Source organism: Porites lutea, chromosome 8 (genome assembly GCF_958299795.1).
Source record: "Porites lutea chromosome 8, jaPorLute2.1, whole genome shotgun sequence".
Classification (NCBI taxonomy): domain Eukaryota; kingdom Metazoa; phylum Cnidaria; class Anthozoa; order Scleractinia; family Poritidae; genus Porites; species Porites lutea.
In genome coordinates, this window is record NC_133208.1 from 1,877,105 (window position 1) to 1,903,589 (window position 26,485).

General features: G+C 39.4%; 1 protein-coding gene across 1 annotated transcript in view; it reads left to right on the forward strand.

The window, feature by feature from the left end:
* The window catches only part of LOC140946360 (uncharacterized), a 37,860-nt gene extending 13,813 nt beyond the window's left edge, over window positions 1–24,047 (forward strand). Inside the window, exons 8-37 of the mRNA XM_073395463.1 lie at window positions 366–476; window positions 723–833; window positions 1,019–1,129; window positions 2,063–2,173; window positions 2,729–2,839; window positions 3,231–3,341; window positions 4,017–4,133; window positions 4,440–4,550; window positions 5,179–5,295; window positions 5,465–5,581; window positions 6,145–6,255; window positions 6,825–7,016; window positions 8,074–8,187; window positions 8,667–8,795; window positions 9,074–9,181; window positions 10,732–10,842; window positions 11,407–11,451; window positions 12,972–13,082; window positions 13,530–13,640; window positions 13,985–14,095; window positions 14,447–14,554; window positions 15,124–15,228; window positions 16,237–16,347; window positions 16,905–16,958; window positions 17,530–17,622; window positions 17,779–17,901; window positions 18,295–18,447; window positions 19,068–19,369; window positions 19,922–20,129; window positions 20,375–24,047. Coding sequence (XP_073251564.1) covers window positions 366–476; window positions 723–833; window positions 1,019–1,129; window positions 2,063–2,173; window positions 2,729–2,839; window positions 3,231–3,341; window positions 4,017–4,133; window positions 4,440–4,550; window positions 5,179–5,295; window positions 5,465–5,581; window positions 6,145–6,255; window positions 6,825–7,016; window positions 8,074–8,187; window positions 8,667–8,795; window positions 9,074–9,181; window positions 10,732–10,842; window positions 11,407–11,451; window positions 12,972–13,082; window positions 13,530–13,640; window positions 13,985–14,095; window positions 14,447–14,554; window positions 15,124–15,228; window positions 16,237–16,347; window positions 16,905–16,958; window positions 17,530–17,622; window positions 17,779–17,901; window positions 18,295–18,447; window positions 19,068–19,369; window positions 19,922–20,129; window positions 20,375–22,755 — 5,909 coding nt within the window. The 3' untranslated portion in view covers window positions 22,756–24,047. The remainder of the gene's footprint in view (window positions 1–365; window positions 477–722; window positions 834–1,018; window positions 1,130–2,062; window positions 2,174–2,728; window positions 2,840–3,230; window positions 3,342–4,016; window positions 4,134–4,439; window positions 4,551–5,178; window positions 5,296–5,464; window positions 5,582–6,144; window positions 6,256–6,824; window positions 7,017–8,073; window positions 8,188–8,666; window positions 8,796–9,073; window positions 9,182–10,731; window positions 10,843–11,406; window positions 11,452–12,971; window positions 13,083–13,529; window positions 13,641–13,984; window positions 14,096–14,446; window positions 14,555–15,123; window positions 15,229–16,236; window positions 16,348–16,904; window positions 16,959–17,529; window positions 17,623–17,778; window positions 17,902–18,294; window positions 18,448–19,067; window positions 19,370–19,921; window positions 20,130–20,374) is intronic.
* The last annotated feature ends 2,438 nt before the right edge of the window (window positions 24,048–26,485 follow it).

The following is a 26,485-nucleotide window of genomic DNA, read 5'->3' on the forward strand; positions in this document are numbered from 1 at the left end:
AAGAACGAATTCTGTTTCACTTCGAATACCACTATTCTAGTGTTGATGCAGGGGTGAAGTTTATAGCCAAAATCGTCTACATTTTTGAATAAATAAGCTCGGTCAGGACCGAGCCTGTAGCGTTTTACTAAAGAATAATGCGAAGAAAATGATACACAAGTCGCTTCCTTCTGTAACTTCTCTTGGTCTACCGGGAAGTAACTGTCGATATTGTCAAGTTGAGGATACGGCAATCTCGAAGTGGCGGTCACTATCCCTCCCCCAACCGAACGTTAATTCTTAATTCTTCCTTAAAACACAATTTGGGTTTAGGTGAGGGGTTGGAGTAGATACTGATGCATTTTTTCTTTTTTTAACCATTTCAGTTCGTCACAGCTGTCAACCGAACGTTTGTAAAAATGGCGCAAAGTGCATTGAGCATGACAGTGGATTTAAGTGTATCTGCCCACCGGGATACAAAGGTTCTTACTGTGATGGTAAGGAATAAGTATCATGTCTGTTGTCATTCTCTACAATTGATCACAGGTACATAATACACAATGATGAATCAGTCTAACTTGCATAAACTGTGTAGACAGACCTTTTTTCTCTCAGATTAAAAATCGGATTTAAGACAATGTTCTTCAGATTAGGCTTTATAAGTAGTATCAGCAAAGCGAACAAACTTGACCAGAACACTCAATCTAATTAAAATTTTTCGTGGTTTATTGTTTCACCTTCAGAAGTTGACCATTGTCGGCCTAATCCGTGCCAACACGGAGGAGATTGTGTGGAAACTGAAAATGGGTACAAGTGTCACTGCCAGGCACAGTATCAAGGAACACGTTGTGAAGGTAACTAGGTACTTTGTCTTTAAACGATGCTGCATTAATTCACATTTGGCGGTCTGCTGAGCCTTTGAAACTCCTTGAGGGGCTTAATTCTAATCTTAATTCTAATGGTCCCAAACATAACCTTATAAATTTGGTTCTGAGTAATCGCCCTCTTCACGTTTATCCTTCTAAAACGTCATTTCCAGATTTGAACATGTGCATTCCAAGCCCTTGTAAAAACGGAGGACAGTGCTTGGGGTATGCGGGTGGTTACAAGTGTCTTTGTCCTGCTGGGTATAAAGGAAACAACTGTGATGGTAAGTTCCTGTATTTCCCTTAATATGGTTTATGGAGGCTTCGTTGTTTATTGAGAGAATATAAGCATTTTTTATCATTTTTGAAATATATTCACCAGGGGGAACAGGATAATAAGAGCTTATTGGGGTTCAGTTGAACTTGTCATCCATTAATTTTTCTAAACCTTTAGGCTTTGAACTATTATCAAAATATCGAAAAATAGGCTATCGACAAAAAAATTCACTAACGTAAGAACCAACAGGTGGTGATACTGTGTTAGAATAGAGGTAGTCAGGTACCCGTTTCTTGACCTCTCTTTTTTCGATTACTTTTGAGACAAAACATAGATTAACTTCTCAACACCCACTCCCGAATCAATCGAATATCGCAACACTGAAATGTTTCCATATAAACGACCATCCTTAGCAGAGACGCAAAGGCTGCCTTGAAAAGAAAAAAATAACAGTCCCTTGGATCCTTTACAATTAAGGTAGTTCTGCTTGAATAGACACATTTAAAGACCAGAGCCTGACTAGCGGTGCTGAAAACTTTTAGTTAAATTTTACCTCTGTCAGTAGGATTGAATCTGCAGGCGTTTCTTTTTTTCGGTGCACTTCTTGTTTGTGTTAAGTAAAATAAGAGACACAGCCACACGAAAGCTAAACCGAGGTCAAACGAATCGAAAAAAGGAAGGCGGGGAGAGGAAAAGACGACAGACAGAAAAGCTTGTTCTCTCTGTCTCCTTTCGCTTGCCCCCTCCCTCATCGTTTTGTCTTTTGACCTTTTACTTTGCGAAACAAGAACAAAAAACGCACCAAAAAAAAACCCTTCTGCTACATGGCTATAATTGACAGACCTAGATTTCACCTCAATTAACTAAGGATTTTGATTACTCTGAAGTAATGAAGCAAATAGGACACGTTCACACTAAGAAAATTCATCGTTCTTTTTAGATAAGAACCCGTGTGACCCTAATCCTTGTCACAATGGAGCACCCTGTCTTCAAGTAGGTGACAACTTCAAATGTTCTTGTAGAAGAGGATACACAGGAGATCAATGCAAAAGTAAGAAAAAAATTAATATTTCGTTGTTGAGTAACTTAAATTACTAATTATTAGGTATTTTTTTTACAGTTAATACACTCCTTTATTGCACTAAACAATTACACGGATATTACAACAGTTAGCCTGAAATTCCGCATGAAGATCTGCGCAAGCAAACTCACACACCTCATGAGGAACTCTGTCCTTTCATTTTCAAACTTCTTTTAAGGGCATAAAATAGATCTGTGCAAGTCTTCGATGAACATTCTGAGGCAGGGTTATCCAGGGCCGCTTAGCGCTCAGCCAGGTTTAATTACCATGGCAACACATATGGATAATCCAGACCCGGTTGCTTTTAGTCAACTTTACACCAGAATTAGCTATATTCAAATTAATAATTTCTCTCTAGAAATATGTAAAAGAAAACCTGTTCAGCCTCACTAAAGACAGTTATGTTAAATGAAAATAACAGTTCAAACAGTCTAAAAGAAAGGCCCGGCGGTGCGTTACACATTCCGGCAAAGCCTGTATTCGAGCAACTTAGTCCAGATTCATGAAACAAGTTTTTATTTTCAGTGGTTGACAGCTGTCTATCAAATCCATGTCAACACGGCGGAACCTGTAGAGCAGAAGAAGGAGGATTTGTTTGCTCTTGCCCAGCTAAGTACAGGGGAGTTATCTGCAATGGTAAATATATAGATGTCATTGTATGACATTATCCATAAGATAGCAATAAGAAATTTTCAAAGTTTTACTTTATTTCCTTATAAAGAAGACACAATTCAAAAGAGGAGATTATCATACCTCTTTTCTCGTTTAATATGGGAATTCTCTGCTGCCTTTGGCTAAGACTCGAAGGCCAAGTGTCTTTCCAATCCATTCACAGTTTGTGTTTGTTACGGCCTTCAGTCACTTCTTTTGCTTTAGAACGACTTTATTGAGTAATTCTAGCTCGATATTGCTGAAAGAAATTCTCCTTATGCTACTAAGGCTTAGTAATATAATGATTTATCGTTTTCTTCTGGCTTTCTGATATCCGAAAGAATCTGATCTTCCTTTTTCTCTCGCCTTTCTTCAGAGAGAGAGCCCTGTCATCCAAACCCATGCCGAAACGGAGGGAAATGTCTTTCAACTTCCGAAGGATTTGTTTGCAGATGTGCCACAGGGTACCGCGGAGAGACATGCACAGGTTTGCCGGTTCTCATTCAGCTCCTATAAAGGGGCTATTGAAATATTTTTAACGTCCCTTTTTGTCTCTATCTTACTGGGACTTAGATGTACTTAAAAACAATGTAGACAGTGGAGTTTTCATTCTGGTGTACACTCTAACGGACATTGCTTAATCATTGCTAGCTACAAACCTAAGCCGGCGATAAAAAAAATAAAAGTGAGAGTTAAAAAGGTGTATCGATTGTGTGACTTGACAAGAATTAGAATCCAGCTGTTATTAAAACGAAGATGACAGAGATTTCCAAGGAGAAGAAAAGATTGTCTTTTACAATAAACAAATTTTTGAAAAAAGGAATACAATTTCTTTGACGTGCCATTACGTCACTGATGCCCCGGATGTACTGTACATGTCTGTTAAGGGTTGTGTGCTCAGAGTTGGATTTATCGTGAATATCAGTTTTCTGTGTACAGACGAAGGGGCGACTGTGCACAGGTTATGAATATAGTAAGATTATAGAACCTACACCTAAGCTGCGCACAGCTTATTGATGCACGTATACATGAGTAACATGACTATACACAGCTGAAATTTGACTAACTGTCTTAAGGACGAAAATAAAACAAAAAATCAATATCTCCTAATTAATTTTGTATAAAGACATCAAAACTTTCGTTTCTACTCTTTTGGGAGCAGAGGAAGATGAATGTGAACCCAACCCCTGTCAGAACGGAGGCCGTTGTGTGGCTCATTACTTTGGTGGAGGATTTGATTGTGAATGTCCACTGGGATTCAGAGGAACCACGTGTTTGGGTAGGTTTTCTAAAAAAAGTAACTCTTTCATTCCCAATCCGAAAAATGGCCAAAGTCAACATTTAACAAATTGTCTAAATCTTATTTTGTAAAATGCTGAAAAACAAACAGAACCATGTGAAAGTACTACCATGAAGGTTTCATTTGAATTGTCACACAATATATAGATTTCATCCACAGACTCAAAAGTTAGAACCACCACTGATTATTGGGTTCTGTAAAGAAATATGTCTAAGTTAAACATGAGCTCACATTACAAGTGTGTTTATTTGTACCCAACCGAAGAAAATTTTATTTTTTTTCTAGACAAAGACCCTTGCAGGCCTAATCCATGTGGCCATGGAGGATTTTGTTCGGAAATTGGTGGAGGCTTTGCTTGCAATTGCACACTGGGATTCAAAGGGGCGACATGTCTAGGTAATAAACACAAGAAAGACTAGGTGATAGCCACTGAATGGCCTAATTTACGTAGAGGCTCTGAGCGAAAGGGATACCTTTTTCAGGCTTCAGGTATATGAAAGGGTAGGAATTTTACTAGTTGAGGTATACGAAGGGAAATCTGCCATTTCGGTCTGTAAAATGCCCCAAATGGCTAACAGACAGACAGGGCATTTGCAGTAGTCAGAAGGGATATAAAGTTCAAAATTAGGTTTGTAAAAGTGGTACCTTATATAATGTATAAGAAAGGGTTACCTTTTCTGTAAAAGGGTAAGGGGTTGGACCTAGGTGGCGGAGGTTCCTTGTATGAAACTTTGTTGAGTACTCCGATCCATCGGGATTTCTGTCACAGTCTTTAAAGTAAAACCATAGTCAGGGAAACAGTAGCCTGGGAAAGCATCCGTTTCTCCTTCGCTCTTCGCCACTGGGGCCGGCGAAGAGCGAAAGAGAAACAGATGCTTTCGCAGGCTAGGGAAACAGTAACGAAGTCCGATGGGCTAATATGAGGAGTGGGGCCATCTCAAAATGTTCTACTTAACTCTTCTCTATTGAAGCGATTCGCACTACTGAAACTTTTACCTTATGTAACTTATATCTTTTCTTGCAGAGCTCGATCAGTGTCACCCAAACCCTTGCGCTCATGGGGGTAGCTGCCGTGAAGTGGTTGGAGGGACTGGGTTTGCTTGTCAGTGCATCACTGGTTACAAAGGAGCAAGATGTGACGGTAAGTAAAAAGAGGGGAAGCCAAACGGAGTGCAATACAATGTGAGAAAATACAGCTACGTTAAAAAGAAATCTGGCCCGGTGCGCTAAACGAAGAAATTATGTAATTGGCTCACATAGAAACGATCATATAACGAGTATACAATGAAAGAATCCCTTATTTTTTACAGTGAAAGACCAATGTCACCCTAACCCGTGCTTGCATGATGGAATGTGTATGGAAGTTAATGACGAACTGGGTTTCCTGTGCAACTGCACAGCTGGATACCGTGGATCCCATTGTCAAGGTACGTTAAGAGACAATGGTATCCATCATTTATTTCTTGTGCTATTTTTTAGTTAAAGCCCGGGAGTAGTTGACTCAAGATTGAAAGAAATGTGGTTACGGGTTTGATTAGACCTAAACTTATTATGACAAATGAAAAGTTTATTAATGTTTTTGTTGTTCTTTATTATAACGTCAGTGCCTGAAGGTTGCAGTCGTCAAAACAATGTACAATAAGCGACAAACTTTTTGAGACATTGTCGTCAGATGGGTTAACTTTAAAGAGCAAAACAGCGTAACAGTCCATTCCCCCCCCCCCCCCCCCTTCCCCGCTTCTTCCCGCTCCGCTCCATTCAAAGTTGGTGTGTTTATTGTTTTCTACAGGTATCTCGAGCATTGCATTGAGAGGGTGGGGGAGGGAAAGCTTTATTTTTCTCTGTTTAAGTTAGCAACACGTCAGAAAGGCCCAAAAGGAGAGCTTTTCTCAACAAATTTTGTCGCCGATTGTAGGCTGGTTAAACGACTGGATGTATTCAACAATTCAATAAGTTTTTTCGCAATATTTATATCTACCTGTATAAATAGATCTGGATCCATGTCGCCCGAATCCCTGTCTTAACTCCGGAGCTTGCTTGCATACTGATGATGGATTTGTTTGTAACTGTTCAATGGGTTTTAAGGGGACGCACTGTCAAGGTCTGTACATTTTTTCTGATTACAGTATCACAGATAAAATCAATCGCTACGCAAACATTTTGAAGAACAACGATTATCTAGTCAACTTGTAAGTTCAGTTGGACCAGCCATTTATTCATACAAAGTAGCTTATAGCTTACATTTCTCGATTGGGTGTTGGCTTCGAATTTGCATAAATCCGTGCTTCATAACACTAAGTACAAGGAGTTTTAATCCTCCAGCTCCCAGCTCTAACAGGTCAATATTTGTCGTAAATATTTCCTCCTTATTACGTAAATACTTTGAATATCCTTTATTCATTTATTCATTTATTTATTTAATTATTTCTCTTTCTAAGTTTAAATGACAAAAGCAAAACTTTGACTTTAAAGCAACCAATAATTTGTGCCTTTAGAGACTAAGGAGCTGCTATTGACGAAAATAAATGTGAAAGCCTAATTTGCTAAAAAAAACAACACCATGTTTTCATTTTTTTAAGGAGTGACTTTTTCTCATCGTTATATATACCGTCGTAGCTGGTGAATGTTTCAGCTCAAATGATTAAACAAACTTCTAACTTTCTTTCGTAGAGCGTGATCTGTGCAAACCTAATCCTTGTCAATTTGGCAATAAATGCCATCAAACTGGTATTGACAGCTATCAGTGTGTAAAAAACCTTTGCAATCCAAGTCCCTGTATGCACAACGGACAATGCATTGAGATTAATGATGAAGACTACAAGTGCGTATGCCCTATAGGGTACATGGGAAAGAACTGTAATGGTAGGTGATTTAAGACCCCCATAACTAAGTGCAAGACCTTCGGAGCAGAGCCTTCGCTCCTGTCGGCCCCGCACTTTGAAACACTTTTCCTGTAGCCGGCTATCAGGAGTATCCGGAACAGTCAGGATTTTAAGCAGGCTCTAAAGACTTTCCTTTTATCGTATGGCATTTGCTCAATGAATCATTTTGTTCACAGTATATATTTTTCAGTTGATTTCCTTGTCGTATTTTCATTTTCTCTGGGTGTACTATGTGTTACATGCTCGTGTTTTTTTGCATTTTTTGCAGCGCCTGAGAATATGTATATAAAAGTAGGTTGAGTTTGATCGTTTGGGCGAGCGTAGTCTTTAGTAGGACTATTGTTGTTGACAGTGACTGTCAACAACAACAACAGTCCTATTCAGGACTACGTTCACCTGGACGATCAAACTCAGCCTACTTTTGAAATGACTCCTGGGTTCAAACCTTTCACAATATGTATATAGTTTTAGCGCAATATTAATAAATATCTGTATCTCTATCAACTAAGGGAAAATCTGCAGTCCTGGTTAAAATTACTAACATGAAAGACTTCTTGAAAACGTAAGATGCAATATGCCGTACAAAAAAATTACTCCTTCCCCGCTTTCTACTGTCGGTTTCACAGTATCTCAGTAAATCAACAATAAAGGAAAAGGGGCTAGTTAATTAAAGGGTCCAATAGCTACAATCAGGGACGAAGAAGTTGACTCACTTGTCTAAAACGAGCGATTTTTTGCACAATTTTCTTCACTTATTTTTTTATTCTGTTTTAACGCCGTAAATTTACTCATTCCCGAATCAATGTTGTTTGTAGTAAAAGAAAGACTTGAGGGTCTGAAATACAACATTGATTTTGGGGGAGGGGTGGGCGTAATCAGGAGGAGGGAATCTCAACACTTTTATCCCCCATTTTAGCTTTGACCTCATACATGTTCCTTCAGTTCTTCACCTGACGAACGCCCCAGTATGAGAACTTACTTAACACGTAATTATCATAAAACTATCTAACAGTTGTAATGATCCTTCTGTTATAAAGAACCTGACCTGTGTCAGCCAAATCCCTGTAAAAACGGAGGAACTTGTTCACGAACGAAGAACGGAGGGTATAAATGTCATTGCATGCCTGAATATGACGGAACAAACTGTGAAGGTGAACATAAACCATACATGACCTCTCTAAACTAAAGCTAAAGATATGCAACTAAGTCGCTAATTGACTTAACGACTGTGAACACTGCTATTTCGTTTTAATTGCGTAATGAGCAAACGACAACTGATTAGGACTTGAAAATTCGAATCAATCTGGCGAAAATGCTCATGTAATACCCTTTATAGGTATTTGACGACCTCAAGGAGGGCTAAGAACATGAAAACGGAAGATAGATTGGATAGGGTCTTTTTTAATAACACACAAATACTTCCTGTTAATTCACTTAACTTCACAAGAGTGCCGCTTGAGAGCCTCCACATATATTTTGCTAACACATAACTCATTCAGTATAAAACAAACTGTTCTGCTAGGTGTTCGAGAGCTGGTTTTATTTTAAACGCGAAAATTAAAGATAGTTTTTCTTCACTATTCATTTGCTAAAAAATAGGCCTTTCTTGCATTTTTTCCTTTTAACCAAGAATTTGGACGGCAAGCAAACGCCGATGGTCGACATAATGTGCCCGAAGTTCAAAGCACAAGCGCCCTACCAAACAACTTGAAAGCAGTTTCCAGTTCAACACAATCCTCCTCAGAAGTAGCTCTGCAAGGTAAATCCCTCAATCATGAAATATAACACATATATTAGTGAAAGGTCAGCTCAGGATTTAGCCAGTGAACAGGATCGTAGGGGAGGTTAAAAACTAGCAGGCACCTTATCCAAAGAGAAAATAGAATTTAAGGTTTTCAAATCTCTACCTAAAGTATGTCAGTCTTAGAAGGCATGCTTACACATTCTTCGCCTCCCTCTTTTTAGCACTGAAAGTCTAGGATAGTCCTTGCTCCGTATACTATATCTTCGTTTATTGTTGTGTTTTTTTAAATACAGGAGTGTGTCATCCCAATCCATGTCGAAACGGTGGATCATGCTTCAAAAGTAGATATTCTTTTAACTGCAAATGCACTAGAGGATACAAAGGAAAACACTGCGAGCTAAGTGAGTTACTTCGGTTTGTCAACGTTATAACTTTTTTTCCTTTTTCGCTTTGCAAAAGACATGTGCAAACAAGAAAACCAAACTAAAGAGCGAAAAATTGTTTGTGATTGGCTGGGAAAACAATAGGCATCGTGACATAACAATGCCCCTATCCCTGAAAACAATGGAAGTGCAGATTAAAGGGGACCAATGAAACAGGAGGTTTAGACTGGTGCAGGTCAGCCGAAAGAGAATGACATTTGACAATTCAAAGAACTGATAAACCCGCTGTGGCTCTCTAAGTGTCCCTAACTAACTGGAGGCACTTTCCAGATCAAAGTGTTACCGATTCTCAAGCGTGTAGTCGATATTTTCCCCAAACTGTGTTGGTCTCCCTGTCCTCACATATAAACAAATTATCGGTCACCGATAAGGATCAAAAGTATTTCTTTTCTTTTTTTTTAATAATTATGATTATGATTATAGAATGAGGTGTAAACAACAATGGATGTTTTATAACAAGATCTAGAGACAGTTACAAAAGAGTATACTTGCAACAAGAAGAGAATACTTACAATAAGAATAAACGATGACTAAAACAAAATATTAAACTAAATTTCTTCTGTAGCTGCTTACTAAATAGTATGGTGCCTAACGTATCTCAAACGTAATGACATTCACCTAGATGTATAAAGATATTTTCTAATAGAACTGTAGGATGAAGCCACCATAATTGCTGATAATCACAATGAACTTATATCTCTTAAGATAACTAAAAAGAAAGTTATTAAGGTCGACATACAAGATCCTTGATTACGTAACGACAGCGTTGATGAATGTAATTTAGATTACGCAAAATACATTTTACTTCAAACAAAACCGACATTCGTCAAGTATTAATTCACGGAAGCACGAATCTGGCTGACGCCTTCAAGCGTCGTTAAATCCTAAGCTAATCTTAAGTTAACTAAGGCAGATACAATGGCTGAGGGAGGGAGACAGGCTCACCGACTTGATGATGAAGTAATTTTCAGTTTCGTAACACGACACAGTGTCTAGTTTCCGTTAGGACTGCCCTTTCTCTTGCCAAAATCTTTGAGGCCGCATTCGACTTTCTGCCAGATAATTCTGCTTAAAACGTCCAAAAACATTGATTGGAGAGATGAAATGTCGAGAAAAACACCACTCTTTAGGATGTGTTATAGAGTCTCAGAGGAGAAGTTGTTACCCCACGTTGCCATGGTAGCAAAATTTCTGGATCTCAACACACTGTGGTCCCGTAAATATGGCAGAAAAAAAACGAAAAAATTGACATGTATGACTTTCCTGTGCATGGTTGAAGTCAGGAAGAAAACAGCCTATACTTTTCTTCCACCGTTTGACAACGTAAATGGCCATCTTTATCAAGAACAATTGTCGAGATCCAGAACGTCTGCTACCTTGGTAACGTGACGTCAAACTTCTCTCTAAATAAGTTGATCAAATGTAGGGTTGCGTTAGTCGTAAACTGTAACTTATTTCATTTCTCACATTATACACTTTTCTCTTGTACATACTACGTGCACTGACAGTGAACGCCTGTATTCCAAACCCATGCAATAACGGTGGCACGTGCCTTTTGGTAGATGAAGGCAGCTTTGTGTGCCGCTGTCCCACGAAGTTTTCGGGGGCAACATGTGAAGGCAAGTTTAACGCGAATTAAATCTCGTTAGGTGCACAAACTGTGAACATGTAAAAAGTTTAGGAACCTCCCAGCAAAAAAACACTCAAGCTTGTGTCACGCATTTGCACGACATTAACTAATACGCACTGGATTCCAGTAGAATTTTGAATGATGTGCCCACGTTACCTGATGGTCAGCAGAATTTCCAGGGCTCCGTTGCCCGATAAATCACTATCAACTGGATGGCGCAATTTCCTAATACTTATCCGCTGGATACTGATTTATCCATTGGATAGTGCTATTCAACGTTGAGCAACCGGAACCAGAAAGATGACCGCGCGAGGAAAATATTAAAATCATTCTATGACTAAGTATGAAAGATTCAAAAACACCCTACACTCTTCCCTGAGCCCGTATCCTTAGTTTTAAGAGTACCATCTATTCTTATGACTCTACCGTGGTTCAGAAATGACTGACAGAACGAGAAAATTATGGCCTTCATTTAAAAAGAATTTTCAGATTGATTGAAAGGCAAATAAAGGCATCATGTGTTTGAATGTATCTTTGGTCGTTGATCTTTCAGAGGCAAACAAAGTACAAAGATTGCGGCTTCGACCTAAGTCTCATCGTAAGTCAAGAGAATGTTTAGTCCATTATAAAAACGAAACAATTGACTGAAGAAATATGCAAAAATACGGAAAAGATTTTAATGGTCTTTCGGGGATGATATACATTTCTTCTACCAGGAGCCCATAACCAACTTATTATGCAGTATTATTGCATGTTAACTGGTTGAACAGGACAATAACAACAAGACAAATCTTTGATATTTTCATCACCTTTGAAAGATAGAAACAGCATGATTATTTGATGTTGATGATGATAATGATGATGAAGATAAGATAACGATAATGATAATAATAACGATACTTGTAATAGTAGAAATAATGACAAGGATAATAATTATGTCGATGATGATAATAGCCGAATAACAAAGAGCTATTAGTCTACCAATCCCAGGCATGCTAATAATTAGTACGTATGCATCACAACATGCTGAGTATCTAATACAACAATATTTAATAGCAGTGGTTAAAGATGATAATAAAACTGAAACGTAAGAAGTACTATAGAAATGGCTCAAAGAGAGCGCAAAAACTCTTTGTTATAAATAAAAAGCATGACTCTTGCTATCGTCAGTTTGAAAAATAACATATAATTTAACAATCTGGGCTGAGTTGCTCAAAGCATGGTTAGCAACCTATACGTTGTCAAGGTATTAAACGCTGGTTAACGCTAACCATGCTTCGAGCAACTGGGCCCTGGAGGTTAACAGCAAATATGATTCCAATTGCTTATACTATGAAAAATATAAAAATATAAATGAATAATGATTTTAAAGTAGCTCAATCGCATCGTCGTTTTTCATCCGACCAGCGATACACTTAGCTTCGCTTCAAGATAAAGCAGAAAGAATTACTAATTTTGAAGATCTACAAAGTTATCTTTGCATATTCTTTCGGGCATGTTGAAAATTAAGTTATGCTATCTATGTGTATTCTAAAACGTAGATGCTGTTAGTTAAGAATGGAAGAATAGTTAATTCTCGTATACATATACAAGCCGAAAAAACACCCTTCCGAGGTCAACGGGGTAGCATGATTAGTTTATTACCTGTTGTATATCTTTTTCCCTTTCCCCATTCAACGTAATAATAGCTGAAGCTAACAACATTTTTGGCCCTGTTACAGGTTAACCATAGCAATCGATTTTACCTTCAATTTTCCAAAATATGCCTCAAAAATGAACAAACGAAGATGTGGGTCTAGCTCAAATTCTCTTAGGACCAAAAGTTCTTGATCTGGAGAGGAGGGGGGAGGGGTTGGGGAGTGCTCCGTCCCTGAAAACTGAACTTTTGGAACAGGCTTGTACAGCTAATGGTTAGGTAAAGAGCGATTTTACTCTCAGTGCCAGCATCTATGACATTTGGAACAAAAGAAAGCGTTTACACCTGCAAAAGAGTTCAACTCTCACAGGATTTACTTGTTACACCAACATGGCCGCCGTTTCATTGTTTTGTAAAACCAATATGGCCGTTGTGACGTAAATGAGTCATAACGTCGTTGATTTCCTCCTTTTTTCTTCTAGTGGATTATTGCAATCCCAATCCTTGTAAGAACAAAGGCGTGTGCGTGGTGGAAGAAGAAAAAGGCTACAGCTGTGCGTGCGAGCCTGGTTTTGCTGGTTTCCATTGTCAAGGTACGTTAGACGACCTGTAAGGTAAATTTCCCGATTTATTTCTCGTTTTTCGGATTCTGTCCACTAGTGTGTAAATCAAGAAGACTGGCACCTGTTGCGTTGTAAAATAAAAAGCATGAGAAATAAGGCCTTGATCGTGATTCTCCGTCTCTTCCCAACTGAGGTCAGAATCAAGCAAACATAGACCCTTTCCGCATTCTTGTGAACAAAGACACAAACTCGAGGTTTGGGTGACTAAAAACAGTGATTTGTCTGAAATTGTCCACTCAAGCTTTCACCTCGTTTTCTTTTACTTACCCCGTTTCGATAACAGTCAATACGCACACTTGGCCATCTGTGAGGGGAAAACAGAGGGTCTGTGAACAGGCTACACTGAAGCAGATCGAATGTAGGAAAAGTCTTGACTTTTTTCCCTGACATGCTAAATAGGTAACTTATTCTCTTTAGATGATCATTGTAATCCTAACCCGTGCCATAACCGGGGCGTGTGCGTTCGAGACAAGACAAGGCATTACAGATGTAACTGTCATAATGGGTTTTTGGGACGCAACTGTGACGGTAAGAAATAAAATATCCTTTCTTCATGTTTAAATAAGGAATGATTTAGAATGGGTGGTACCTCCACATATAGTGGCTCTTCATTTATCTTTCTCTCATCTCACTGGATTTTTAGCTCTACATTCAACTCTCACGAAAACAGACATCTCGGGAAGCGGCACCATGAGTCCTTCTAAGAGACTGAGATGTCCGTCTTATAAAGAGTCAACTGAAGGGGGTGAAGAAAGGCAGGGACCAAATATAAGTGTCCGCCTACGGAGGTGTCCGTCTCATAGAGGTGTCCGTTAAGACAGAGGTTACTATACTGTATCGCTACTTATTAATTCAAAACATGTTTTTTGTAGTCAACTCTTGTGTACCCAATCCCTGTAAAAATGGAGGCTTGTGCGTGACAGTTCCAGGAAAAGGCTACCAGTGCAAGTGTCGGGACGGATTCAATGGTCCTCACTGCGAAAGTAAGCACCAAGTGTCTGTCTTAGAGTGATGTCCGTGCGTCTTATAGAAAGTCAACTGAAAGGAAGTAAAGAGAGGCAGGGACAGACTATAGAAGCGTCCGTTTTACCAAGGTGTCCGTCTTAAAGAGGTGTCCGTTAAGAGTAATATGGCTCATCCAGATCTGCGAGGTGATCGAGCCTGACTTCCCTGGCCCAACCTCGTGAAATTTTACTTTTACTAGACTTGTAACGGTTGGAAAAAATATCGATTTCCGATTTTTTGGGAGTTCAAAAGAGGAGGCCATGTGAGAACTAATCACAAACGCTTTTCATATACACTTTTATAAAAGAATTTTTGCGTCGCATTTTCAGGTAATCCATGTTATCCCAATCCATGTAATAACGGAGGAAGTTGTCTGGTGTTTTACACGGTTTATTTGTGCAAGTGTCCACGGGCTTACAGAGGAACAAGATGCAACGGTGAGGGCTAATATTTTAATTATTTTTATCAAAAACCTCTATTCAAACTCTAGATACGAAAAGGGATTTATTGACTAGTAATAGTTGTATTTTGTATTTGTGTTATCTTTCAATTCAAAATGAATATTAGGGGCTGTTTACATGGAGAGAGGAAGATCCTAGTACCAGCGCCAAATGTATTGTGTAGTAAGTTTACAGGCAAAGGCCGGGTTGTACTGTCTTGTCCCTAGTACTAGGATCTTCCAAGCTGAGAAGAAGGAAGATCCTACCACCACGTGTAAACTGCCTTCGCTCGGTAGATTCTTTTGCTAGGGACAAACCAGAAAAAAATGGCAAGCAGTCGTTCAGTGGCTAATCACGGCCATAAAGGCCGTCCCTTTCGTTTGGCTTTACCACGTGCTGATTGTTGTGATAATTCTGCTGAAAGGCAGTTTTCACCTCCGGTGTAGAGAGCAGAGGGCCTGTCATCTTTAATTCTTTAAGGAATAGTTGTTCCGCCTTCAAGGATGTATACAGCATGTAAACATCTCCTCAGATCTCAATCTTTCCTTCTATTTTTCTCCACCCAGTTCTTATACCTGATCAAGCTTTAGCTCCGCCTCCACCTCCAGTTACCTCAGCAAATTTTATTTCCGAGGTGGCGCCTGTACGCAAGACAACCGAGAATATGAAAGGTAATGAATTTTGGAATTCCTTTCAGATTTTTTGTATGCATTTGGCCGAGTATCTGCCATCTAAAGTTTCTAAGGACTATGTTAGAACCGGCTTTGTTTATTGACAAGCTTGTGTGCAAGTTTTGCGAATGGAGTTGTCGGTAGTAACAAGTTCTTAATTCTTTTCATTTTGAGAAACCAATGCACCTAAAAGATGTTTATTATGAATAGTATGGAGAAAAGCAAAAATATTTGTAGTCTAAGGACAAACACCACTTACAAAAAGATCCAAAGATTCAATGACTGTGGAGAAGTTCGTTTTCTTTAATCGACCCTAGACCCTAGTCAAAATGAAAAAAGGTTTCCAGTGAGACATTTTCATGAGATAATATGAGTAATAAAGCGACACATTTCTGACATGACGATTTTTAAAGTAAGCAAGACTTTCAGAAGCTGGCAGCAGAACAGCTAATAGAAAGTAGGGCCATAGAGTTCTCAGGCCACACGGTTATCTTAACCTTAAAATTGTTGGAAATCCATTGTAAAAATAATGTTATTGTAATGATGATAACATCTATCATAACAATAGCAGGTTTGTTGAGTAACAGTTGAAAATATCAACTGATTAAAAGAAGATGTCCGGTACTAACTTCCTACTGACTTGAACCTTACCTTTTAAGGCAATCAAGTAGTCTGAGAAAACAGCCGACATCTCGCGGGCGACGTCATCACAGGTTTCCCCCCTGAGGACAGAAATTCCATACTGATGACCTGTCACTAAGCATATCAGAGCAGTGCTTCTGATTGGCTGAAAATTTGTTTCATCCAATCAGATTACAGGGAAACCAGTGGTGGAGTCAATAAATATCGGCTGTTTTCTCAGGCAAGCAATCTAACGTCACTAACTCAGGGTAAGCTACGTAAACAAACTTAATTATTTAATCATTTTTAAAGATTAAGTGATCCGAGATTACTTGTCACAAGTTCTGACTGAATACTGACCTAAGACTAATCTTTTACTAACATTAGCCAACCCCTGCACGTCCAATCCCTGCCTCAACTCTGCTGTTTGTCTTGAGACAATTGACGATAACTACGAGTGCTTTTGCCGTGGTGATTTCTCTGGACCAAGATGTGAAGGTTTGACTGACACTGACTTTGACAAAGCCTACTTGACAATTGTATCACTACAAACTGACATGTAGAGTCCTTAACGAGCACGACATGTGACCTAGCGGATGCTATATACCGTTTTATACAAAAACTTGGCGTGTGCCTTTGGAAAACATTGAAACTCAAACATATATTTACGCAAAGGGTAGAAAACACTTGCTTTTGTTGTAGATATGATACAAATTTTGCCTCGGATATGAAACCGTTTAGCTACCAGAAGGAGTTATGGCTGTTTACTGATTATTCAGTCTAGTAAAATTGACCTATTTCACACACACTGAAGTCGTTGAGCTTTGCTTCAGCTTATAGGCAAGCGATAATAAATACACTAAAAACCCCCAAAAAGTTGAAATATTTACTACAGTGTATGTGCAAGATAAAACTAAGTCAACAGTACTGCAAACAGAACAATGACAGATTTCTTTATGAAGAAACACGAAACTGGAACATGAGCGATACAAATCGGGTAGGATGTACTCCGGGAAGAAATGTTTCATGTCTTTATACTTTGTTTATCCTTTTAGATGTTGGAGCCTACAAGTACTCTTCTGCTCCAAAATTCTTTCCTGGGAAAGGAGGTTGGTAATTTTCGTTTTCTTGACATTCCTCTTGGTAATCGACTCTGGTTATAAGCGTTTCACTTAACTTTTAGAACACTTCATCATAAGTTAGTGAAGTGTTGTATGCCTGTTGGCCTGTTTTGGTGTTATGCTTATAGAACCAGAACGTAGCGGCATTGTCATGCAAACGGTATTCTCTCATCATTCTCAAAAATAATATTGACGAACGAATGTGAAACCTCTCCGTGTAGAACGGTCACAAAATTCTATCAACAAGCACGAATCAGTTGTCATTCATCGCAAAATAAGCGAGTGTAAAATTTCCGTTTGTTTCTGATAGAATTGGAATTTGGAATTGTTGGTTTTTGAGAAGAGGTATCGGGGAGATAAACCTCTTGTACTAAGGGAGACAAACAACAAGAAACGCAACCCGCAAATGGTGTCGATATCGGGACTCAACCCAAGCAACACGGTGGGAGGCGAGTGTCTCGTCATCGCGCCACCCTTTCTTTTTTTATTGGGCTGATTAACTGGGGCTCAACATTGCTAGCCAGAGTGTTTGAGAATCTTATTCTTGTTGTATTCACAGAGGAATGTCTGCACTGTGATCGTGATGCCCACTGTGTCGGTGGGCACTGTATCTGCAAGCACGGTTTCGTTGGAGATGGCCTGGATTGCTGGGGTGAGAATGCTACTGTCTTCCAGGAAACCATTTCATGTTGTTTATTAATTACTACACAGAGCTTTTAAAAAAAGGCTTTCATCCTCTATTTCTGTGAAAAATATAACTTTAGCAATTAATTTTATTATAGCGAATACTTTTTGAATTCTCTTTTAGTGGAAACCCAGCGAGACAAAGATTGGATGTGTCAAGCTTCCCCGTGTATGAACGGTGGTACCTGCAAGCCAGGAATATCAAAGTGTGTCTGCAGGCTGGGCTATGTTGGTGACTATTGTGAATGTAAGGCTATTCTACAAATTCATTTGAGTGGTTAATAATTCTTTAAACTTGCTGTAGATTCATTATCCCGTTCCGCGAGTAAGGTGAATTTAGTGAAGCACGTTAACCGGAAGTGGACCTTTTTGCACACTTGAGCCATGATTTTGAACAAACGTTTAGTCGTATCGTCTCTATAAAGGTAAAGACACTTAGCAATACAAATTTGGTGTCGTCAAGGAATATTAAAAGAGAAAAAGGCTCATTTCCGGTTGACGTGCGCAGCTCAAAAACGTTCAGCTGGTTAAGTTCCCTTTTTTCTTTATGTGGCAGTAAGCCCTTTGCAGCTTGTCATACACATAGTACAAAACCATTATACTTGATATTAATCAGTAATCAATTGCATTTCGTTAACAGCGTACTGCCCACCTTCCATACACTTAAGTTTTGACAAGTACACCCAGAGTGGATTACAAGATGATTCCGGAAGTGGAAACGATGGGCTTCTTGCAAACGGAGCACAGATTGTTCCACATGGTGGAAAATGTGGTAATGCGGCTAACCTATTAGGTAAGATCCATAAACAACGTAGAAATGTTCAAAAACAGTTCGTTCAACATAGGCAAGTTAAAATCTTGAGTATGTAGTATAGGGTGCACCAAATTATCCTTTTGGGGCTGGAATCTCATTAACTTGCGCAGGAATACATTAACGACGATGACGTCATAGCCCTTTGTCTTTATTTCTTGGATAAAAAGCAATGGAATCACATGTGCTTATTAGGTAGTTTAACCGGTTTTGCAGGTTTTCTAGTTATGGTTAGGTCGGTGAATGTTGTGGTTTTTAAGTATTCTTTGGTTGATAAATGTTGAGGAAAGAATAACAGCTAGCCCGCAAGTGACTTAAAATTTCTGAGCTGTAACATAATAATTGATCAATTTAAAGCCGCTTTCAATGTCTATTACAGGAAACAAATTGTCTCACTTGCGGTTCACTGATTCTTGGCGCCTGAATCGTTTATTTTTGTGAAGACGAAGATAAACTAACTCTTTCTAGCACGAAACACAACGTGTACTTATCCCTCCCCTTCTTGCTTATCTACAACTCAATTAGTACGAAGCTCATTAATTATTTTTTTTTATTTTCCATCCACCACCACCTCCGCCGCCGCCGCCGTCTCCTCATCGCAGGTGGAGACGTGCTTCTTGATGGCGCACACTTCCAAAGAATACCAAGGGAGGGTATCACCATAGCAACGTGGATCAAACTTGACACAAACAAAGGCATCCAATCAATATTCGACACAGTAGGAAGTCATTCAAGGCACAGTGATGGGCAGTATCACTTTGAAATTGAGAATGCAAAGGTTCGGTGGTTTCACAGAAATGAGGATCATAATACTATATTCAGCTTGCAAACTCGTCCCTTGATAAGGGAGGGGGAATGGACACAGATTACGGCCACATACAACGCAAAGAGACAGCGAGCGAGAGTAAGTGATTAAAGAGTTATGACGAATCTTTAGGACTCTTCTAGAAGAATTCCAACACTAAATTTTGAAGGCAAGGCCTGATATTCTTCAATCTCTCTTTGATAATTATCCAATGAGCCGTGGTGATATTTCCCTTCATAAGCAGCGTTCGTTTTTAAATTTATTTTTTAATTTTATCTACAAAAGTTGTAAACGAATAGAATCAGTCTGAAAATGGGTAAAAATAAACTGTAACCTCGGAGATGAAGATAGAAAGCGCTGGGCATGCATTCCAGGCTGAGTTGAGAATATAGCACTCGCTTAGCGAAGTCGTAAAATCACGACCGATGGACATGGATTAAGACTAGAAAAAGTTGGGCTAAACTTAACACGTTTTACCGCCTTGCCTGCAGAAATCACCAAAACATCATTGCGATAAGTGCTCCCTGATGAAATTTTGGTTCGATATCTTCTTCATATCTCGACAGGAGCATTTCGTGCATGGGTAACACTGAATTGACTTAAAACAGCAGTATCCTCGAGAAATAACCCCTTTGATATTTCTCTTTGCAGGTCTATGTTAATGGTGATCTGCGAGAAGAAGTTCGAGGACAAGGCCTGCTGTCTCAGGATTGGGGAGGCAAGGCTGGAATTGGCCGCCACAAACATCAATTCGGAAATCGCCTCCTGAGAGGAATGATAGACGAGTTCTACATTTTCCCTTGCGAACTACCTCGCCTAGAAGTCCTTGTGCTCATGAGACATTGCCATGTCTATTTCAGTAAGTTTATGATGAAAGTTGTCATTTATCGTCCAATGTATATAACAGGTTCCCTTATCACTAGTCTTGCAATAATAATCACTTTGATGTTTATTGCGACGTTCTGACCGAGTCGGTTGGCTGCTAAACATGTTCTAACCGCCAATAAGTGATCGAAACATCGTGATCCATATTAGGGAAAGCAACATGTTCAATGACAAGCAGTCTTGATAAACAGTCATGAGTTCCCGTTTTCTTCTTTTTAGAACATGCAAAGAAAGTGACAGAGGAATCCTCAACGACGAGGGGTCCAGCCTCAATTATGACTCTGCCTACCAATGGGCAACGAAATAATCAACCCTATCTTCCCCGTCCGTCTCCAACGGCTGTTAGTCAAAGTTTTACTACGGTGGCTCCAGCCTATCACAAGCAGCAACCCACTTCTTCAGACTTTATTGCCAATAATTTGCAGCAGATACTGGCCAGCCTATCCAGTGAGAACCAGCCTCCTGGAAGCAATCCATCTACGATGTCTCGCCCACACCAGGCATATGGGAAAGACCAACAACAAGCGAAAGCACCAAACGCCTACGAGCCAGTGTCATTGTCAGCTGCACAACCTCAAACTATCAATTCTAATCAGATAGCGCAAACCTTGCCTTCTTATTGGTGGAATTACTATCATCCTGGCGCAGCTGCACCAGTTTCAAATAAAGCTGCAGTTAGGTATGGCACCCAAACAATGCAGTCAGCGAACAAGAATCTCCCATCAGCTATGACTGCTTTAATATCAGCTCAATCTCAAGGAACTCTCAGGCACGAGACTCCAGCTGCTGTGCAACAAATGAAAAGGCCACTTTTGGGTCAAGCCTCACCCACGCAGCAGATGAGTTCTAATCGTCAACCTGCTCTGCTAAATCAAAATTCATATCAAACATCGTCCAGGCTTAACCCACCGGCAAAGGTGCAGCAGGGTAATGCCGCAAGGATTCAGCAAGTTCCTATAAGAAATTTCCAGGGATATAATTATTTTCCTACTTCGGCAGGATCCATGGTCAATAACCATCTTGGATTTCCTGAAAGGACGTCCAGTTATGCGCAGATACATAACCCGATTGTATGGCATATTCCATTACCAAAAACCAAGACTGGAGTACCAGTTCGTTTCAGGATACCACTCTCCTCCCTATCCTATAATAGCATGGGACAGGTAAAGGCAGGACAGCAGTTAAACGTTCATCAGAGTGGCCCTCCACTAAAAGGGATTGTTCAAAATATGCCAAAGACACCTGTTGCTTCCTTTCAACAACCATTTGTTCAAAAGCAACAAGTCAAGTTAATTCAACCTATGCTAAACCAGAACCCAGAACCTGGAGGAGCTCGGGCTCGAGTAGCTTCTCCTCTACAACAGAATCAGCAATCGCTTTCATCCAAACTGGCGTTGCTTGAAGCACCTCACCGACAAACTACCACTTCACAAATGTCACAGACTCACTTTCCTCAAACAGCAGCACCCAATCAGAGACCATCTTTACCAATACGAGCATACAATAACAACATGTTTGCGAGGCCACCTTATTCTCCAAGTGTAAGGCAAAAAGTTTTACTATCCTCAAACAGGATACATCCATCTTTAAATGGTGCTCTTGCACAGACAACGCAGCACCTTCCCCAAGTTGCCCCTTTAAGGCCACACTACATTTATGGACAGAATTCTTGGCCTTGGGGCGCTTGGAGAAACCAGGCTCCACCTTTAAAACTAGCTTCAAGTCGGTCTTCGAGTCCACAATGGTATCCAACAACAAATTCTCCGTTCGCGGTGTCGCCACAGGTATTGTTATACTACTATTTGTATCCTAAGACGATAATGAATCCTCTAAACAAGCTAGGTAACTTGAGAGGAGAAAAGGGAAGCTTCCGGCAAAAGTTGAAAGACCAGATCTCTAGGACTGTTCCTTTCAGAAACCTCAAAGTAGCTACAGTAGCAAGTGACCCGACTGTGACAGGACAAATACAGGTAAAACCTACTACTCTACAAACTGGACAGTCAAAATCAAACATAGCCACCTATGGTGCCTTCAGACCACTTGTACAGACGTCTAAGAACGCTCCATATTACCGAGTCGTAAAAGAACCATTAAAAACTCTCCTGTCAGGAGGATTAGCTTCGAGTAGCTTACGCAATCCGCTGCAGGCAAAACAGCAAGTACAATCTGCTCTCACACAAACTCCGCTTGTGAAGGGTATGCGACAAACGACTTATTTACCCCAACAAACTCCATGGACCTTACCTGGCGTCGCAAATCAACTTGGCGCCTTAACTCAACCTCAAGCGACTGTTGACACACAACTTCCTGGAGACAGGAAGTCACAACTAATGAACGGACTACGTAACCGACCGATATATATACAGACAGTACCGTACCAGACTTATTACCTTCTACAACAACAGCCTGCGTATAACACGCAATCTGACACACAGCGTTATCTTTCTAAGGTGTTGGGTGATATACTTAGATTAAGGTATCTTACGCAAAAAAAGAAAAAGAAAAGGAGAGGGGCAGAGCAAAGAAAATCGGCGTCCGATAAAACAGGGGTTAACGACAAACGAACGGGCGCCCCAAAAAGAATAATTCACCCCAAATGAGTTAAGGTCATAAACGGGCCTAGGTTCAAAAGACTGTGTATTGAAACAATACCTTATATATTGACGTCACCAACAATTCTTGGTGTTAACTACTACTGATATGTGAAACCATCACAGAGTCATTCAGGACGTCACTTTCTATTATCGTCACTGATCGTAGTGAATGACGTTCGATGATCGTCAGGAGAATGCTTTAAAAACCAATCCGTCAATAGGTACAGAAAACCCGAAAAGACCAAAGGCACAGTTCTCATTTCACCAGCATATCTATAGTCCTCTCCACAGGGAACGCAAACGCTGCATTAACTATGTCATAAGCGCTTGTTATTTAGCTGTCTTCCAAAGTCTTTCAGTCGTTTTGGAAGAGTTTGAATCAGATCGAACGCGGTTTACCTTGCTGACCTCAAATGTTCAAGCGACAGCGTCTCCATTACTGTATTATTAACTATGAATTCTCCTTGGGAGATAATCTCGGGTTTCACTATTTAACGAGAAGAGTTAATATTTACTACTTAAGATGAAAAATCCCTTCCAAAACGACTCATAAAGAATCAGGAACGCAGGCAATTTGGATTATGATAGCTAAAACGGCCGGCGTTGGGTGCCCTGTGTTCTCTCTAACAAAATCAGAGTAGCTAATACTATGCGGGAAATAGTTTACTAAACCCTTTCCGTCTCTTTCCATCACCGTCTGAAATGATCGTAATATAACTACGACTCTTAAGTTATTTCCTCAACATTTGACACAATGTTATTGAAACAAATCGTCCAATTGATTACATGATTTTCAAACTTAACCCAGAAAATTCACATGTAAATTACATAGTAACATTTTCTCTTACTAATTGAGAGAGCAAAAAGCGAACTCTAAGAGTAAGTTGCATTGTTTTTTGTAATCTTAATGTATCTTTAACATTTTTTGACTAATCTTTACGTGGTGGTGGTTCAGTAATGATTATTAGTAATAATATGTCTAGAATGTACATAGGAGACGTTAATTTTTCAAAGTGAAAGAAGTTTGTATGACAGACCCAGTTTAATCAACAAACAGCGAAGTATTTTAACTGATTTCTAATTTACTGATTTTTAATAAAAAAGAACACAAAGTTTCGTATCAATTTTCTAAAGGATATAACCCTAACTTTGTACCAATGAGATAGTTTATGTAAGTCGAGTAAGCCACCAAAATAACAATATGCAAAAGCAAACACGGATAAGAACATTCGGCACAAAAAATAGATCAAAATTCGTATACTGTTATTTGATGAATAACATATAATAAATATTCAATTAACAATGCATGCAATTTAGTTGTCTTTCTTTGCAACACTTTACTAACCATTTAGCTGATAAGCCAATTAACGTAGTTTTAGTCGTTGGTTCACCCTAAGCCTAAGTGTGTCAGTTAATGGTTAAGACCTTGTTCCTTTTTGAAGCCTTTTAATTAACTTTATCAAAAACACTCAGTACACTGTCAATAATTGTTTTTTCAAGTCGAAAAAACCAAGAAAACGTGGTTAGAAATTGAAAGATAAAAGAGCAAGTGTGGAAAAGAGAAATCGATAAGATTTTTCAACGATAAGCAAAGGTTTCAATTATACGTAACCCTTACATTGGGCCCGAAAAGATAGAGGTCGAAAGCGGACCCCGTCAAGGGTAGGCAAGTGATTTGTATCCGCATATATGGCCGGCGCATGTCTATTATAATAGGTTGGAAATACTGGATAAAAGATAACCCGAAACACCCATTTCAATCAGGGATTCTTAAAACATAACTGACACAAAACAGAACTAAATCATAACATAACATTTGCGTTATATCGAATGGAAAGAAACTACAACTACAACAGGGCACTTTAGTTCATCGTCACTTTTTACTGAAACTCTTCCTCACTTACTTTATATTTAACAGTCTGCCCTTGTCAGTGACAAATCAAAACTGGTAGCACAAACATATGTTTGTCCTTGCTCCAAATTAAAATCTGTTCGGCGTCTCCAGAAATACTTTGATGCAAAGTTGAAAGAAACTGGCTAACAATACATACCTAACAGACTTATGCGCAACCCGTATAATTAAGATCTCTTCTGCGCCACCACGTGAATTTTAATGGATCGGGATTTACCTTTAAAAAGGTGGAATTCAAAGAGATATATTATCGTATAACGGGCTGAAAGTAGATTATAAGACAGGAAACCTGTACACTTGGAAATATACTAGTGACACTTCCTAATCGACGAAGAAAAGTCTTCAGGTTGAAGTGGGCCAGCTATCACGTGTTAAAAAGTTTTTACTTAAAGAAGCGTGGCGGCAAGTCAGAAGTAGAAAAAAATATGTATTGTTTGGAGAAACACATTACCAGGAGAATGGTTTGGGAGGGAAAGGTCGGCCGACAGTTAATTAGCTGTTTCTGTCTCTGTTTTCTTTTAAAAATTAAGAAAATTGTCATAAACTGCCGATATTAACAGCACAGGAACACCTTGTTTGATTAGCACAGCAACACCTGTTATGTTAATTACTAACGATACAGACTTTCATCATCTGATAAACTGACGACAAGCTGCTGATCAACATATCACCACCCCGTACGACTACATGCATGGACAAGTAAGTTTTAACTCCTTTAAGCTCATTTAGCTTATTGCTACCCTGACTGAAATGGTCACGACCCTCGTAAGTGTTAAATGGCAGTGCCTCTCCAACTAATAGGCATCATCTGTCCTTGCCCCCGCTCCCCCCCCCCCCCCCCACCCCCCAAAAAAAGAAACAGTCGAATGTATACTAGGTTATGTGCTATATAGTCGACTTCATCTAGAGGTTTCAAGATGGAGTTCTTATACCTCGTTGAAGTCTTGTTAATAGATACATTAGACTTTCTCAAAATAATGACGATATTTCAACAACTTCTTTCCACAGAGAGAACTTGAACTTTAATGAGTCATGATCACTTACGACACACAGAAAACCTACTGGTCTTTGTAGCTTGTTAAATAACTTGGAACTGACGTGATTTTCTCGAGGCTACGGCATCGTAGATCATGGTACTGCTACTCTTAAAACGTTTTGTTTTGTTTGTGTATGTGTATTCAGAAACAACTTTCAGGCTTGAGGAAAATGTTACCCTCTTCCAAGGTACCCTACATACCATTTCATGGACCAGCTACGACCAAGGCGTTCACACCAACAACGTACTATCTTCAAAGTCACGAGCAAGGTAGCAAGTCAAATCCAACGCCAGAGCAAGGCAATGCAGAAATAGCTGAAGAGAAAGAACTAGCCAAGGCCCTTGCACTGTTAGCACTTCCTAACAGGTAAAATTCAAGGATTCAAGAACGTTTGTACGTAAGCACATTTCGTCTACCACACCAACAAAAAGTCAATACATTCTGTGAAAGGCTTGTTTTGTTGCTCACTAACTTGGATAGCGGACGTCACATCAGTTAAAGACGGCCTAATATTTATTGTACATTTTTTGTTGGTTCACGTAACGTACGTGTCATACACCAAAGAACAGAAGTAAGTTTTTTATTCAAAAGCGCAGATCGGTAACATAGGCATAGTAAATCACTCCGATTACTTGACGTTAAATTGATGCTCAGATATTATGAGCGAAGGACGATTTTGATACGAAACCGAGAAGGCCTGAGTTCTGATTCCAACCATTATCTTTCAGTCTTGTTCGCGATTTTTGGCAAAAACAACTCTCATGCAAGCGTTTGAAATGCTATCAGA